Below are 14,662 nucleotides of genomic sequence, written 5' to 3' on the forward strand. Positions count from 1 at the left end.
CAGGTTCTCTGCTGCGTTACGTGTAGACAAGATCAATGTAACGTTGCATTACAGTATAATATGCTAATATACATATATATAAATACAAGGCATTGGATCAGATGAATTGTAGACTTGCAGCCATAATACATCATACAAGGCTATTAACAACTAGCCTGACTTGGCAAAAACGGACAGACGCCTATATATTAGCTGAGTAATAACGCACAGCTAGGATATATGGCCGAGCTCCAGCGCAGCAGGACCGTCATATATATTTACTAGCACGAAGGTTGAGTCATTAAATAATCGGGATGACAACGTATGAAAGTGTCTCGGAGCCGAGGTCACAGCTCCCAATTCTGCACAGATGATGAACTATACGGACTAATATTTGCCTTGGACACAAACCATCTCTATATTTCTCGTAATGGCCAAATGCTTTATTGTGCAATTCCAAAAGCAAAGTGCGAGCGTTATACCGGGGTTCTGCCATACAGGCCTGACTCTGAATCTATCTCTCTATCTATCTATCTATCCAGTGCGGGACACAGAGAGAAGAGGGCCCCTGTGCAAGAACAATATATGGGCCCCTCTTGTGTCTGTGACAGAGCCTGCTTGCTGATTTGAAGGCGATAGTGGCCCCCTTACCTATAGGGCCATTGTGCAGCTGCACAGGTTGCACCAATGATATGTGTATCCCTGATCTATCTATCTATCTTACAAAATAGAACAGCACACTACATGTATCTGGAATGACGGGTGCAGGTCCTCCCAAGCAAAAATATCCAATATTACAAATATATAAAATTGAATAAAGCAGGCAACACTCCAATATTTACCAAAAAGTAAAGAATATTTTAATCAGCCCATGTGGCGTGGCAACGTTTCGGTTCAAATTAACCTTTTTCAAGCAGCCAATCTTATCCATCTATTTATCTATCACATATCTATCTATAAATCTATCAATATATATAGCTATCTCTATCTCTGTCTATCCCCTATCTACCTATCTATCTATCTATCTATCTGTTAATCTATCGTTCTATCTGTTAATCATCTATCTATCTATCTATCTGTTAATCATCTATCTATCTATCTATCTATCTATCTACCTATCTACCTTGCTCTACACTAAACAAGTGACATATTTCTTTGGTTCCTGTGGCCACATAGTAAGTGCGGAGTTGTTAAACATTTTGCATTGGGAGTTACGCCTTGGAGTTTCTTGTGTCCGTACGATCTGATATTAGTGCAGGAAGTTCCTCTCTGAGTGTGATGGTTTCTTGTTAATGTCCGGCGGAGAGACCGGTTCCAGGAATGTCAGACATCCCATACTCAGCACATAGTTAATCCCCGGCGACGCTCTGCAGACTGCAGCACCTCCGTACCGCGACTCTTATATCAAACGCTATTATTCCCATAATGAAATGCATTACAGGCAGCAAAACAAATATGAGGGTAAAGATTAATATAAACAGCTGGAAGCAAAGTGATGGATAAAAATTTTTCTCCTCCTTCACAGGATCCGTTTTTAGTCCTGAAAACTTCATTTCACACAACAGCGGGACGCGGCGTGGAGCTAATTGATTACCTACAATACAATGAATGAAAGGCAACCTACGCCGGTAATGCTGCTGCAAGACGTGAGAGAAGGTCGCACTCCGAGAGGAAAAGTGACAATGAACACCAATTGTAGGCAACTATTCAAATGAGGCAGAGACCTTTGATCATGTATTACCTACAGTTTGTGCAGAACTACTGTGCACAGTGCTATCGCTGTGACAACAACGACAGTTTGTTTAGGGGTGGCACACAGAGGGAGACCCTGTAAGTAAAACTTTGCTGGTCCTTCCCTATGGCCATGAGCCAATGTTTCTTTGGATAAGCATGTTTGCTAAATTTTGAAATTTCTCCCTGGTAGGATCGAAAGGACGGCTTGCGAAACACAGAGCCAAATTTTTAAAAGCATAAACCAGCCCCTTTCATTGCCTCGTTCTCGCCCCCTGAATGTGCATTTGGAAGCAGGGCTAAGTCTAATAATGGAGCTTCCCCACTCTATACATGAAAACATTCACCGAGCTCATTCCTAAGAGATTTGTAGACTTTTTTGAGGGATCCGGGAGGTCAACCGTTTTTCCAGGAGCTGATAGGATGTTGTAAATTGTGAGGATAAGCAAATTCTTTTTTCATTAGCCATCCACATGTGGCCAAGTAAGATGATAAACCAGCATTTTTTGATCAGTGGAGATAGGACCCCCAGAAATCCCACTATCAGCAGAGGGCAACCTTTCCATTGTTCTAGTCATGATTGCGTCTGAAAGGTCACACGACCTGTTCATCTACTGTATTTTTCCATTATTCTATATTTTTCTAATACACATTAGCCGCGATTCATAATTTTCTTTGTTCATTTTTTTTCAGGTATAAAATTGTCTCTCATAGTGGCACATGGAAGGTGGGAACCATGTTACAGGCTTTGTGTTGGGGTCCGGAGGCTTCTGTGAATACAGTCAATATCCTCATGCACCAAGAGAAGATAAGACTACGTTACCTGTCTCCAGGTCTTCCCACAGTCTGACGTTACGTACATTTCCTCCTTGTACTCCACCAATTGTGAGCCCAGGTTACCTACATTTCAATAAAAAGACAATAATATGAAAAAGGTCATCATTTTATTTGGGTGATAAAATTATTTTCACTTCTTCAGTGTATGTAGTATCCAGCCACATGGGTTTTGGACACTTTTCTTCTTGGGTAAGTAAATAAATTAGATACTCATCCACCAAACCCCCACTTCTCCGTATCTCCGCTGTCTGTGTTCTTCACTGACCGAGAACATCATGTAACTGATCACAATAGCCAATCTGCAGCTACCGATTGACTACAGTCTTGACTTTATGTCCGAGCCAGAAAAGAGGAATAGAAGACTATTTCTTCCAGCTTAGAATGAGTGACACCACTGCAACCAATTATTCTGAGCTGAAAGAAACAGTCTTCTATTTCTCTCTTCCAGCTCAGACAGAACATCAAGGCTGCAATCAATGAGTAGCTGCTGATTGGCTGCAGCGGTCAGTTAATTTCCCCAGCTGGAAGAAGAATACAGGAGTGTGTTGGGGGTTACATAGAGAGTGGTGTGGGGGAACAACAGGGTTCTGGTAGGTGAATATCAGATTTTTCTGTGAAAGGGATTTTCCAGTTTCATTTTTTACTGTTCTATAGTTTTTCATACCTTTCGAATAACAATCACAGCAGTGCTCTTCCTTTTTGAGTCCAGCACAGGCTGTCCACAGCTGCCCTGGCTACTGTTGATAGGCTGAAGTGGTGAATACCATATCAGCCTATCAACAAAGACCGATGCAGTGGCATTAGACCCAAGAAGGTTATTTTAAAGGAATGCAAAACTATTAAAAAGTAAAAATTTAAGCCTGACAACCCTAAAAATGTAAGACCACGATAGACTCATATATAAAAAATAAATAAATAAACATATTAAATTTGCTTGATTACATTGATGGTCACAAATCAACATATACAATTCAATAGTAGAGATTGAGAACTGTCAAAAAGAAATTCCATAATTAAAGATAAACACAAAATTTCTACGTGAACTGTGTTTTTTTAATAATAGGAATTTTTGGCTGACAGATCATTGGACTTTTTGCAAGATCAGATATCGGATTCAACGGATATTCAGTTATGGCCAAAAGTTTTGAGACTGACACAAATTTTGTTTTTTACAAAGTTTACTGCTTTCAGTTCTGGATTTACTTTTGATTGTTATGAAGAGTGATCAGGTGAGTTTAAAAAAATGCAAAGTAATTCCTTGCCATGAAAATTAGCTCAATCACAAAAAAAAAAAACATTTTCACTGAATTTCAGCCCTGTCACAAAATGACCTGCGTACGTTATTTCAATGATCTTCTCATTAGTTCAGGAGGAAGTGTTAACGAGGACAAGGCAGCTGATATCATTCTGTCATTCTGATTGAATTATAGCAGACTGGATCTTTTAAAAGGGGGCTGAAGCTTGAAATCATTGTCTTCTCTTGTTAACCATTTACCTCCAAGGAACACACATGCAATCTACATCACTTTTCATCAAAATGGCTTTACAGACAAGGACATTGCTGCTTGTAAGATTGGCCTTAAATCAACCATTTAGATGATCATCGAGAACTTTAAATAGAGAGGTACAATTGCTGAGAAAAAGACTTCAGGACATCCAAGAAACTCCAGCAAGTATCAGGATATCTCCAAAAGAGGATTCATATATGAGATTGGTTCAACAGCAGTGCAGAGCTTGCTCAGGAATGGCACCAAGCAGGCATCAGTGCATCTGCACACACAGTGAGGCGAAGGCTTTTGGAGGCTGGCCTGGTGTTAAAAAGGGCAGCAAAGAAACCACTTCTCTTGAAGGAAAAAAAACAAGGACTGACATTCTACAGGTAGTACAGGGATTGAACGACAGAGGATTGTGATGAAGTAATTTTCTCCAATGAAGCCTCCTCCAGACTGGTTGGGACATCTGGAACAATGATTGTCTGGAGAAGAAAAGATGAGTACTTCTAGGAGTCCTGTGTGATGCTTTTCATCCATGGAGGAGGCTCAGTCACAATTTTGCATAAGAACACTGTCATAAATATAGAAAGAATCTGATTTCAACATCCTCCAAGTGCAACTTCTCCCAATGATCCAGGAGCAATTTGGTGATGATGCTTTTTCCAGCATGAAGGAAACCATGTCACAAGGCAAAAGTGATAACCAAGTGGCTCAATGAATTAAAGAATTACATTTTGGGTTCATGGTTAGAAAACTCTACAGATCTCAATTCTATTGAAAACCTGTTGTGAATCTTCAAAAAGCAGGATAAACAAAAACATGGAAATTGTGATAATCTCCAAGCAGAGATTAGACAAGAATGGGCGGTCATCAGTCAGGATTTGGCCCAGAAGCTAATATCCAGCTGTCAGGGCGAAACAGAAAACTTTGTGAAAAACAAAATTTGTGTCAATCTCAAAACTTTTGGCCATGACTGTACATGCAGATCTATGGGGACCAAGCTATATGTGTTGGAGAGGTAGCAGCTGAACCAGGGTCCTAGTGAATGACGGGGAAAAACCTCTCTGCTACATAAGAATTGACCAGTATTATAAATGACACATGGACCAAGTTCCAAATTTAGCATTGGGAACCAGTTGAGGATGATTTTGTAACTTATGTGGAAAACCCTACCTGAAAGGTTCGAAATAATAAGGTTTGTAATGTCCTCCCTAACATATAAAGTATGCAAATAAAGATCTATGTAAAATACACCAAAAGGTTCTAAAACTTCCTTAAAATGCCAATGTGACTTCAAGAAGAGAAGGATGTTTTTCAAGTGTTTCCCCACTGATGTATCCCACATGAAAAGCTTCTTTTCACAACTCTTCTAACACAAAAAAATCAGATAAAAAGTAATATAAAAGACCTACCAGCTCCCATAATCAGGCCTGGGGCTGTGTCCTTGGTATGGACGGTTCCTGATACATAAGGATTATCTGCCCAGCGAAGATGAAGGTGAAGGTGGCATTCAGGCTTTCAGGATAGAAGAGAGATCAAAACACAGATAATTATTCCATTAAACATAGTTCATTGCGGTAGTTTGAGTTCACGGAGAATAAAAAGTAAAATTTCTATATCTTAACTTAAAATAACATGAAATTAATATATACAGAAACTTTTATTAACTTTTTTCCAACTCACCTTCTCCCACACTTAATACTGACTTCTGGGATAACCTTTCTTATTAAATATTGTGCAGAAAAACGTACCTGCCTCCATTGTATCCTCAGAGAATAAAGATTGTTTGAACCTCAAGATGAAAAATTTGGCATGCTACCGAAACCCTGGTAGTGCTGTTATTCAAATCATAACCACTATAAAGCCATATATAGACACATATAGTATAATCATCTCCCGACAGTATCACAAATCAGTCACGTGCCGCCAAATGGTGCCTAAAATCTAAACTTTAAATTGTTTTATTAGATTGACCAAGCAATGTGATTTATCTGTGAGTCACATAAGTAAGGGAACAATCTAAGTTTATTTTTTTTCCCAATTTTTTTTCATTGATAAAAATATATGTTCTTAACATTAAGGCAGCTGTTCCGTCTAGACACTTGTGTCTGTATAGAAAATCCTGTAAGTTTTGTCATCCGGAGCTAAAGAAGGATTCTAATATTAGTTGAGCGAGTTACATAATGAGATTAGTTATATAACAATATGCATTACATTTTATTTAAACTTACCGGTTTGCAGTTGGTTTGTTTGCCCGTCATGTCGATACTTGGCGGAGTCAGATAATCCCAATCGCGGCCTTTGTTATATGTGATCAGTGTCGTAACCTTGCCCTCTATCTTTTGATTGGCCAGAAAAACACCTTTCACTCCTTTGACCTTTAAAATAGAAATATGGAAAAGAATAATTTTTGAATTTAAAAACATTTTGAATTGTTTAGTTTGTTCTTTTTCCTTTTACTAAACGGCATTCTCTGTTATATTCTTTATTCTTCATGACCACCAGGAAGTGCTGTAGTAACAAGATGCAACACCATCTACCAATATAAAGTTACATAGGCTTAAAAAAAGACATAAGTCCATCAAGTTCAACCGTTCTCCAGCAGTTATACAGTCTCTATCACTAGATTATATAACCCACAATGCCATTTGTTGTGATAAAATCATTCAGCCCTTTTATAAATGCAGTTATTGTTTCCGCCATTACTACCTCTGGTGGTCGGGCATCCGAAAGCTCTAACTGTAAAGAATCCTTTAGTACTTAGCTGCCGGAATTGCCTTTCTTTCACCCGTTATGAGTGCCCTCTGGTCCCCTGTAAAGTCTTTGGAAGGAATAAGTCACGTGCGCGTCCTTTGTATTGATCACACACATAAAAATTAGATCTCCAATGAGACGTCTTTTGTTCTAAGCTAAAGAAGCCCAATTTTCCAATTTTTTTATCGTATGAGAGGCCTCCGTCCCTCGTAATAATCTAGTTGCCCATTTTGAACTGGCTCTAACTTCTGAATATCCTTTTTAAAATGTGGAGCCCTAAAGTGGATCCCATATTCTAGATGTGGCCAAACAAGCAATTCTCTAGAGGGTAACAATATGTTGGAATCATGGGATTTTATCTCTCTTTTTATACACGCTAAAATCTAGTTTGCTTGTGCAGCTGCTGCCTGACATTGAGTATTGCCAATTATCTTACTTGTAACCAGAATATCCAAGGTAATTTCCATCCAATGTATATGCTGCAATAGATTACTGTGGCTGAAGGTACGCCACATTTATGTCTCATGTCTGCTACAACTGTTGTGGGGGGATCTTACTTACTAGTCGCTTTCTGGAATGCTGTCCTCTGGAGTGATTTTTTTATGTGAATTGAGACTTAGTAGGGGGTAGGGGATATGCAGAAAAATAATAAAATCACGTTTTATTGCACTTAAAAAATGAATTCAAAATTATAACAAATTCTATAAACTGTCAAATGTCCATAGGAATTATTTGGGATAACATATTTTGGAATGATATTAACGCTAAATTACCCATAATAGGGCAAACATTTTTGTACTGATTAATTTCTTAAGATATATGTAAGGTTGAAACCCTCCCTCTTTTTTCTTTCTAAATTCCTATTTACTGTATAATAGTCGCAAAAATGGTTAGTGACAAAAAAGAAGGCCCTTTTTTTTTACCTTGTGACTAGTGTTGAGCGAGTATGTTTTATTAACCCTTTCGCCGAGTATGCTCGGGCCGAGCACCGAGTATTTATAGCTGCTCGGTGATAAGGTTAAATCACTCCCATGTGCATGATTTGCAACTGTTTGACAGTTTTATTACATGTGAGGAATGTCTATTTCTTACACATTCCTCCCATGTAATAAAACTGTCAAACAGTTGCAAATCATGCACATGGGAGTGATTTAACCTTATCACCGAGCAGCTATAAATACTCGGAGCTCGGCCCGAGCATACTCGGACAGAACATACTCGCTCAACCCTACTTGTGACCAATTTCTGTACCGTATGCACCATTTTTCATGAATTTGGCACATTAATCGTCAGTGAATGCCACAAGACAAAAAAAAGGGCCTTAAAAAAACCTGTAAATGATGAATGTCTACACCGAGGATTTGGAACTCATCAATACCAAAATATTGCTTTAACTGTTATAAAGGTAAAATAATATATTCATCAGCACAGAATGTTTGAAGTAAAATGATATGCTGTTAGAAAGTGGCCAATAATGTCTAAATAGTGATTGTCATTTCCAAAAAGGTTCCATAAACCAATAGTATAAGTGAAAATAAAAAAAAACTTTGTAATATATCTCATCAGAGAAATTTTCTTTTTTCTCCATTTATGATCCCCTTCTCCTTTCCCACCTCCTGAACTCATTCACTCTTTAAAACAGTTAAAATAAGTTTTACTCAAGATTAAACTGACTGCCATCTCACTGAGGGATCAGATTACAGTTGTCTATTGAAAACTACACTGTGTGATTTTTGTGTGATTTTGTTGTCAGCACATTCAACTTTGTACAGAACAAAGTATTCAATGAGAATATTTCATTCATTCAGATCTAGGATGTGTTATTTGAGTGTTCCCTTTATTTTTTTGAGTAGTGTATGTAGAGGGGAGATGGGAGAAGCAGAGTGAGAGGGAAAAGCGGAGAGACACACTGGGCGTGCTGCTTTCTAGTAAGTGTTTCATCTCACCCCAGAGCTGGATTTACACCTATACTGTTCAGCTGCGCTATATAATCTCCTCTACTCTACTTCTGGCTCTGAACATGTGCTACATAGAGACAGGAGAGCAGGAATCCCTTATTTCTCTATGTGCTGTGTATAAAATAAATTCTAGCAGATACTCACCACCGACTAGCTCAGAGACAACTAGAAATTAGAGACAGAGATTTTGCAAACGGGGAAACCTGGTGAAAAATCCCAGATACAAGTTATATAATGGCCAGAAACAGTGTTATTCCTCATGTACACACGACAGCTTATTCTGAAAAGTCACCTGAACCCGTTCATTGCATCTAGCACTTCCTGTGGAATAAAGAGTCAGAATCTAGCTAAGCCGTGATTTGCAAAAACATTGATGTCATCCATAAGAATGCAGCTCTTCCGGACAGCAGATGATTGCATATTCACAGCGGTTGGTTGTTTCCTACTTTTATTTATATGTAAATAATCTGTAGAACGATTCTTCTATTACCATACCACCCCGTAATGCGCCTTTAAATGTTTTACAATATTCGCAATGGGGAAGGTTTTTTAAATGTAAAAAGCCAATATTTTTCATATAAATATCCAAGTTCTTCTCGTCAGCCACTAGAAGTGAAATTATAGTTTATTTTCCCAACCATCGCAGGAGCTTAAAGCTCTGGGAGACAAAGATTTAAGGCAAAATTTCTTTGTCCAAGCTGTAAAATATATGTTACAGCATCCAAGTGTGAAAATGGAAAAATATGTTCACCTGAAAAGCTCTTGAAAAGTACACTACAGGCAGATGGAAATTTATGGGCTGGTGTACATTTCTTTATAAATCAGCAGATGTATAACTCTTAGAAGAATATTAAGAAAAAAAGCCCCTAAAGGTGTCCATATCCTTTAAGGTTAGATCCATACACAATGGATTTGCTGCAGAATATTTTCGCAGCACATCTACAGGGAAATACGCAAGGCAAATTTGCATCAAATTACATTAATTTTACTGCAGATTTGCCGCTGTGGCTTGCAAAAGTTTCTCTACTAGAAATGAAATGGCAGTGTACTCACCTTATCAATCCCCTCCTGATCCTATACCAATGCTTACCTAAACCCCCGATTTAGCAGAGAAAAAAACCCTATACATTAAATATATCATATCTCCCTAATGTCCCAAATCCAGCAGGGCAGTCGCAGTCAGGGCTCTAGTATCTGCAGCAAGGCAATGTCTCCACCTCTCTTGGCTGTGCAGGCTCAGACACAGTTGTGATCATTCAGTTCCTTCACCATCAACCTTAGGGGGAAGGCAGGAACCTATCTAGCTGTGTAAAACATTACAAACATACATTGATTCTCTGCTTTTCTTGAAAGCTAGTATTCTCCAGGATTACAACTCACAGCCTCTTACATTGCAGGCAGCAACTTTAGTTGCGAGCAACAATCTACACTGCTAAGCATAGGAAATTTTTCCATGCTTCAATCTCTAAATGATGCTCTTCTTCTTTATAGGTACATTGTACTGGTACATAGAGATACATTTATATATATGAGTACATTTTTAAATACTAAACAAATATTTTTATATTTCAATCTATATTTTTTTACAATTTTCCACAGTTTTTTTTAGATCAATACATACACACACAGTATATCTACGGTATATATCTATAGACTTATGCCAGGTTGCAGCCATAATATGTAGATATCCAAAAATTATCTATGGAGGCTATTAAACAGAGACCAGTAGGGGTCTAGGTAAATATCGTCATGGTTGTGACAGGGAATTAGTAAGGTTTGTATACTGCTATACGTTAGATTGTGCCTGTGATATAACTGACACTATAATATGAGGACACAGCATGTTACAAGATAATTTCATAATTACATTCAGAAAAGCACAAAATATTAGAAAGCGGTCACATTAGCTCTGGCACCATCACATCATTCGATCATTGCTGTCATTGGGGCTACATGGAGGGATCCTGAGTACTTATGACATCCTAAAGCACTCAATAGAAAGAGCATAAAATGACTGGATGAAAGGTTCACGTACCCATAGGCGGATTATAATGAGGGCAATCCGGGCTACCGCCCAGGGCCCCGCGCCTGCAGGGGGCCCGCGGCTCCGGGCGGGGTGTCTAATGCCGGATTGCCCTCATTATATGTGCGGGCCACCGCGGCACATACCAGTAGCAGTGGCGGGAGGGGGGGCCCCGGACCACTCCCCCAGCAGCGGCCGCCGCTACTTCTTCAGCGGCCGGGCCAGCACTGCAGCAGTTAACTTCCCTGTGCTGGCCCGGCCGCGTCACTGCTAGGAGACACGGCCCTGTGCGCGGCCGTGTCTCCTATCTGTGATGTCACGCAGTGCGCGCCCGGCCGCGTCACTGCTAGGAGACACGGCCCTGTGCGTGGCCGTGTCTCCTAGCTGTGACGTCACGCAGTGCGCGCCCGGCCTGCACTGCTGCAACGGAGAAGTCAGAGCAGGCAGGAGGAATGGAGCCGGGGGATGGTGAGTCTGTGTGTGTATATGTGTGTATGTGTATGTGTGTGTGTGCAGGCAGATATCATTGTGTGATGTCTGTTTATATGTATTTTTGTGTTTCAAATGTGTTTATGCATGTATGTATATGTCTGTATATGTTTGTGTGTGTGCGTGACTGCGTGCGGCCTCCCGCTGTGTATAGATGGCGCTGTGCGGCCTCCTGCTGAGTATAGTTGGCGCCGTGCGGCCTCCTGCTGTCTCTGGGGGGGGCGCCGTGTGGCCTCCCACTATGTATAGATGGCGCCGTGCGGCCTCCCGCTGTGTATAGATGGCGCCGTGCGGCCCCCTGCTGTGTATAGATGGCGCCGTGCGGCCCTCTGCTGTGTATAGATGGCGCCGTGCGGCCTCCTGCTGTGTATAGATGGTGCTTTGCGGCCCCCTGCTGTGTATAGATGGCGCCGTGCGGCCCCCTGCTGTGTATAGATGGCGCCGTGTGGCCCCCTGCTGTGTATAGATGGAACCGTGCGGCCCCCTGCTGTGTATAGATGGCGCCGTGCAGCCTCCTGCTGTGTATAGATGGCGCTGTGCGGCCTCCTGCTGAGTATAGTTGGCGCCGTGCGGCCTCCTGCTGTCTCTGGGGGGGGCGCCGTGCGGCCACCCGCTATGTATAGATGGCGCCGTGCGGCCTCCCGCTGTGTATAGATGGCGCCGTGTGGCCCCCTGCTGTGTATAGATGGCGCCGTGCGGCCCTCTGCTGTGTATAGATGGCGCCCTGCTGTGTATAGATGGCGCCGTGCGGCCTCCTGCTGTGTATAGATGGTGCCGTGCGGCCCCCTGCTGTGTATAGATGGCGCCGTGCGGCCCACTGCTGTGTATAGGTGGCGCCGTGTGGCCCCCTGCTGTGTATAGATGGCGCCGTGTGGCCCCCTGCTGTGTATAGATGGCGCCATGGGCCTCCCACTGTGTATAGATGGCTACGTGCGGCCTCCCGTTGTGTATAGATGGCTACGTGCGGCCTCCCGCTGTGTATAGATGGCACCGTGCAGCCTCCCGCTGTGTATAGATGGCTACGTGTGCTCAATATTGAGTCATACAATTAATGTAAGGCTATGTGCCCACGATACAGAAATGTTCCGGATTTTTTTTGAGCGTTTCTGCATCCCCCTGGCAGAAAAAACGCATGCGGATTTTACATGCGGATTGTACATGCGGATTTTACATGCGGATTGTACATGCGTTTTCCTGCCAGGGACATGCGGATGTGAAGCGGTCTTCACTTGCATTTCCGCATGCGGGTTGACAAGCGCTTTCCAAGCCATTTTAGCATCACTTGGAAAGTGCTTGACAACTTGGTCACACGATATAAATCCATGCACCCAGCATGGATTTATATAGTGTGACCGTAAAAGAATGGTAAAAAGTAAAAAATATATACAGTATTTACCTTCTCATGGCCTGCTGATGTCAGCCGTCGCGTGACCCGTCACATGACTAAATGACGTCACGGCAGGTCCTTTTCAGACCATCGCAAGCTGCCGGCAAGCCAGGACGCATCGGATAAAGACACCGGGGGCCATCAGAAGGTAAGTATAATATTTATTTTTTATTTTATTCTTTTTTTACAGGTTCTATGGTACCCGGGTCCGGAGGAGAGTCTCCTGTCCTCCACACCCGGGTACCATCCGCACATTGAAACGCATGGATTCCACATCTACAGATGCAGGGATGCAGATTCCATGCGTTCTAATGCAAGTCAATGGCGGCAAAAACGCCGCGCTTCCGCAAAATAATTGGTAGTGCTGCGGATTTTTCCGCAATGGTAATCCGCAGGGGAAATTTCCGCAGCATGTGCACAGCACATGCGGATTATCATTGGGGAACATGGCAGACCTTCTACCAAGCGGTTTTTAAGCGTTTCTGCAGCGGAATTGCCGCTGTGGAAATGCTTAAAATACGCATAGTGAGCACATAGGCTAAAAAAAAATATTATAATTAATATTGTGCCAAATTAATTTCACGTGAACTATCACATGATCTATCACAGGGGATCATGTGACATGTCACGTGATAAATCAGGTGTGTGTGTGTGTGGGGGGGCCCGCGCCTTCTAAACTGCCGGGGCCCTTGCTACTCTTAATCCACCCCTGCATGTACCTACTTGAACACTGGTCAAACCATGCCAAAATAAGTTGGCTATACCCAGAGAGGGGGTAACCACATTGACCAAAATCCAAAGGACCTCTGCTGCTGCTTTACCAAATTCTTACTGTTATGGACAAGAGGACCCACTACTTGTCTGGTACACAACCACATAAGCAATGTTACCGCTGATTATTGAGGCTTGTCCCTTTAGTCTTTTCTATCGGTTACCATTACCTCTTCCACCATAGAAGATCCCTTTTTCTTTGGTCCCACCAGAAGCCAATACTTTTAGACCATCACTTACTGGTTTAGGTACTAACTAAGCCTTCATCTTTTTCTTTCTCTGGTGAGGTTCCAGAAGACAACTTTGTCCGTCTTGCCTCCTCCTTTACTTAGGAATAAGTAATCATGGAATAAATGGTTTTTTTTTATCTGCTGGTTGCATTACTTTTGGTTTTAAGAAAATAGTGAAGGTCGAGGTTGGAAGGACAACTTGTCCATTGAGAGTTTCTTCCAAAACTGAAGTGGATCTAACTAATAAGTACCTTATAAAGTTTATGTATCATTAATTATGCAGTGACCGACCCAAATCCAAAAAGTTTTTCTTGCCAAGGTTAGTTTATATATTAAAAATAAAATGGCTCTGAGCAGTCTTGGGCGTTATTGTACGCCTGCCCACATTTCTATATCTGCCATTAAAAATAAGAAGTTTGATAGATTTACATATCTGTTACTTGCATACAGTTCGTGGGAACATTCTTGGATATGTCTGCTGGAGCCCGGCAGGATTATTAAGTTTAGTATCTTCTCCACCTGGCAGAAGACAATATAAAGAGTGGAAAATAAACAGACTCTCATATTTTTCTATTCTTTCGAATTTTTGGGTACGTATGTTCATAGCAAATTAAAGCTGGAACTCATTAAGTGTTGATGGTCTATGTTGTGCATTGTCAGCATGTACATCCTTTGCTCTGGGTTATCCCTGTGCAAGGCATGAGCTCACAATAGGAAAGGTCTGGCATGCATCCACATACTAAAACATGTTTTTTTCAGCAATTTGTGGTTTTGGAATAAAAAAAAAAATGAGAATAGCAGGATTTTGATTATTTCGAAAATAATGACCGCCTCTCATGGAAGTCTGGCACTGAATGGGAACTTCACTACTTACAAGGAGGAAAAAATAATCAACTATGATTTAAGACTTCTTACATTGAAATATCCTTGGCTACTCCTGTTCGAGATGTTGCTGCAACTGGAAAAATGAATTCTTAAAGGGAGGACTAGAGACACATTTATGGTTTTGT

At 41.3% G+C, this 14,662-nt stretch overlaps 1 protein-coding gene across 2 annotated transcripts in view; it reads right to left on the minus strand.

Moving 5' to 3' along the window:
• Positions 1–14,662, minus strand: part of SORCS2 (sortilin related VPS10 domain containing receptor 2) — a 1,226,315-nt gene that overhangs the window by 107,334 nt on the left and 1,104,319 nt on the right. For both annotated transcript variants that reach the window (XM_073647901.1, XM_073647911.1), the window contains exons 10-12: positions 6,272–6,418; positions 5,453–5,555; positions 2,534–2,610 (exon numbers count right to left, since the gene is read on the minus strand). In XM_073647901.1, the coding sequence (XP_073504002.1) occupies positions 2,534–2,610; positions 5,453–5,555; positions 6,272–6,418 (327 nt within the window). The remainder of the gene's footprint in view (positions 1–2,533; positions 2,611–5,452; positions 5,556–6,271; positions 6,419–14,662) is intronic.

The sequence above is a fragment of the Phyllobates terribilis genome, unplaced genomic scaffold (genome assembly GCF_046119375.1).
Source record: "Phyllobates terribilis strain yellow unplaced genomic scaffold, ASM4611937v1 Scaffold_1__5_contigs__length_1240528914, whole genome shotgun sequence".
NCBI lineage: Eukaryota > Metazoa > Chordata > Amphibia > Anura > Dendrobatidae > Phyllobates > Phyllobates terribilis.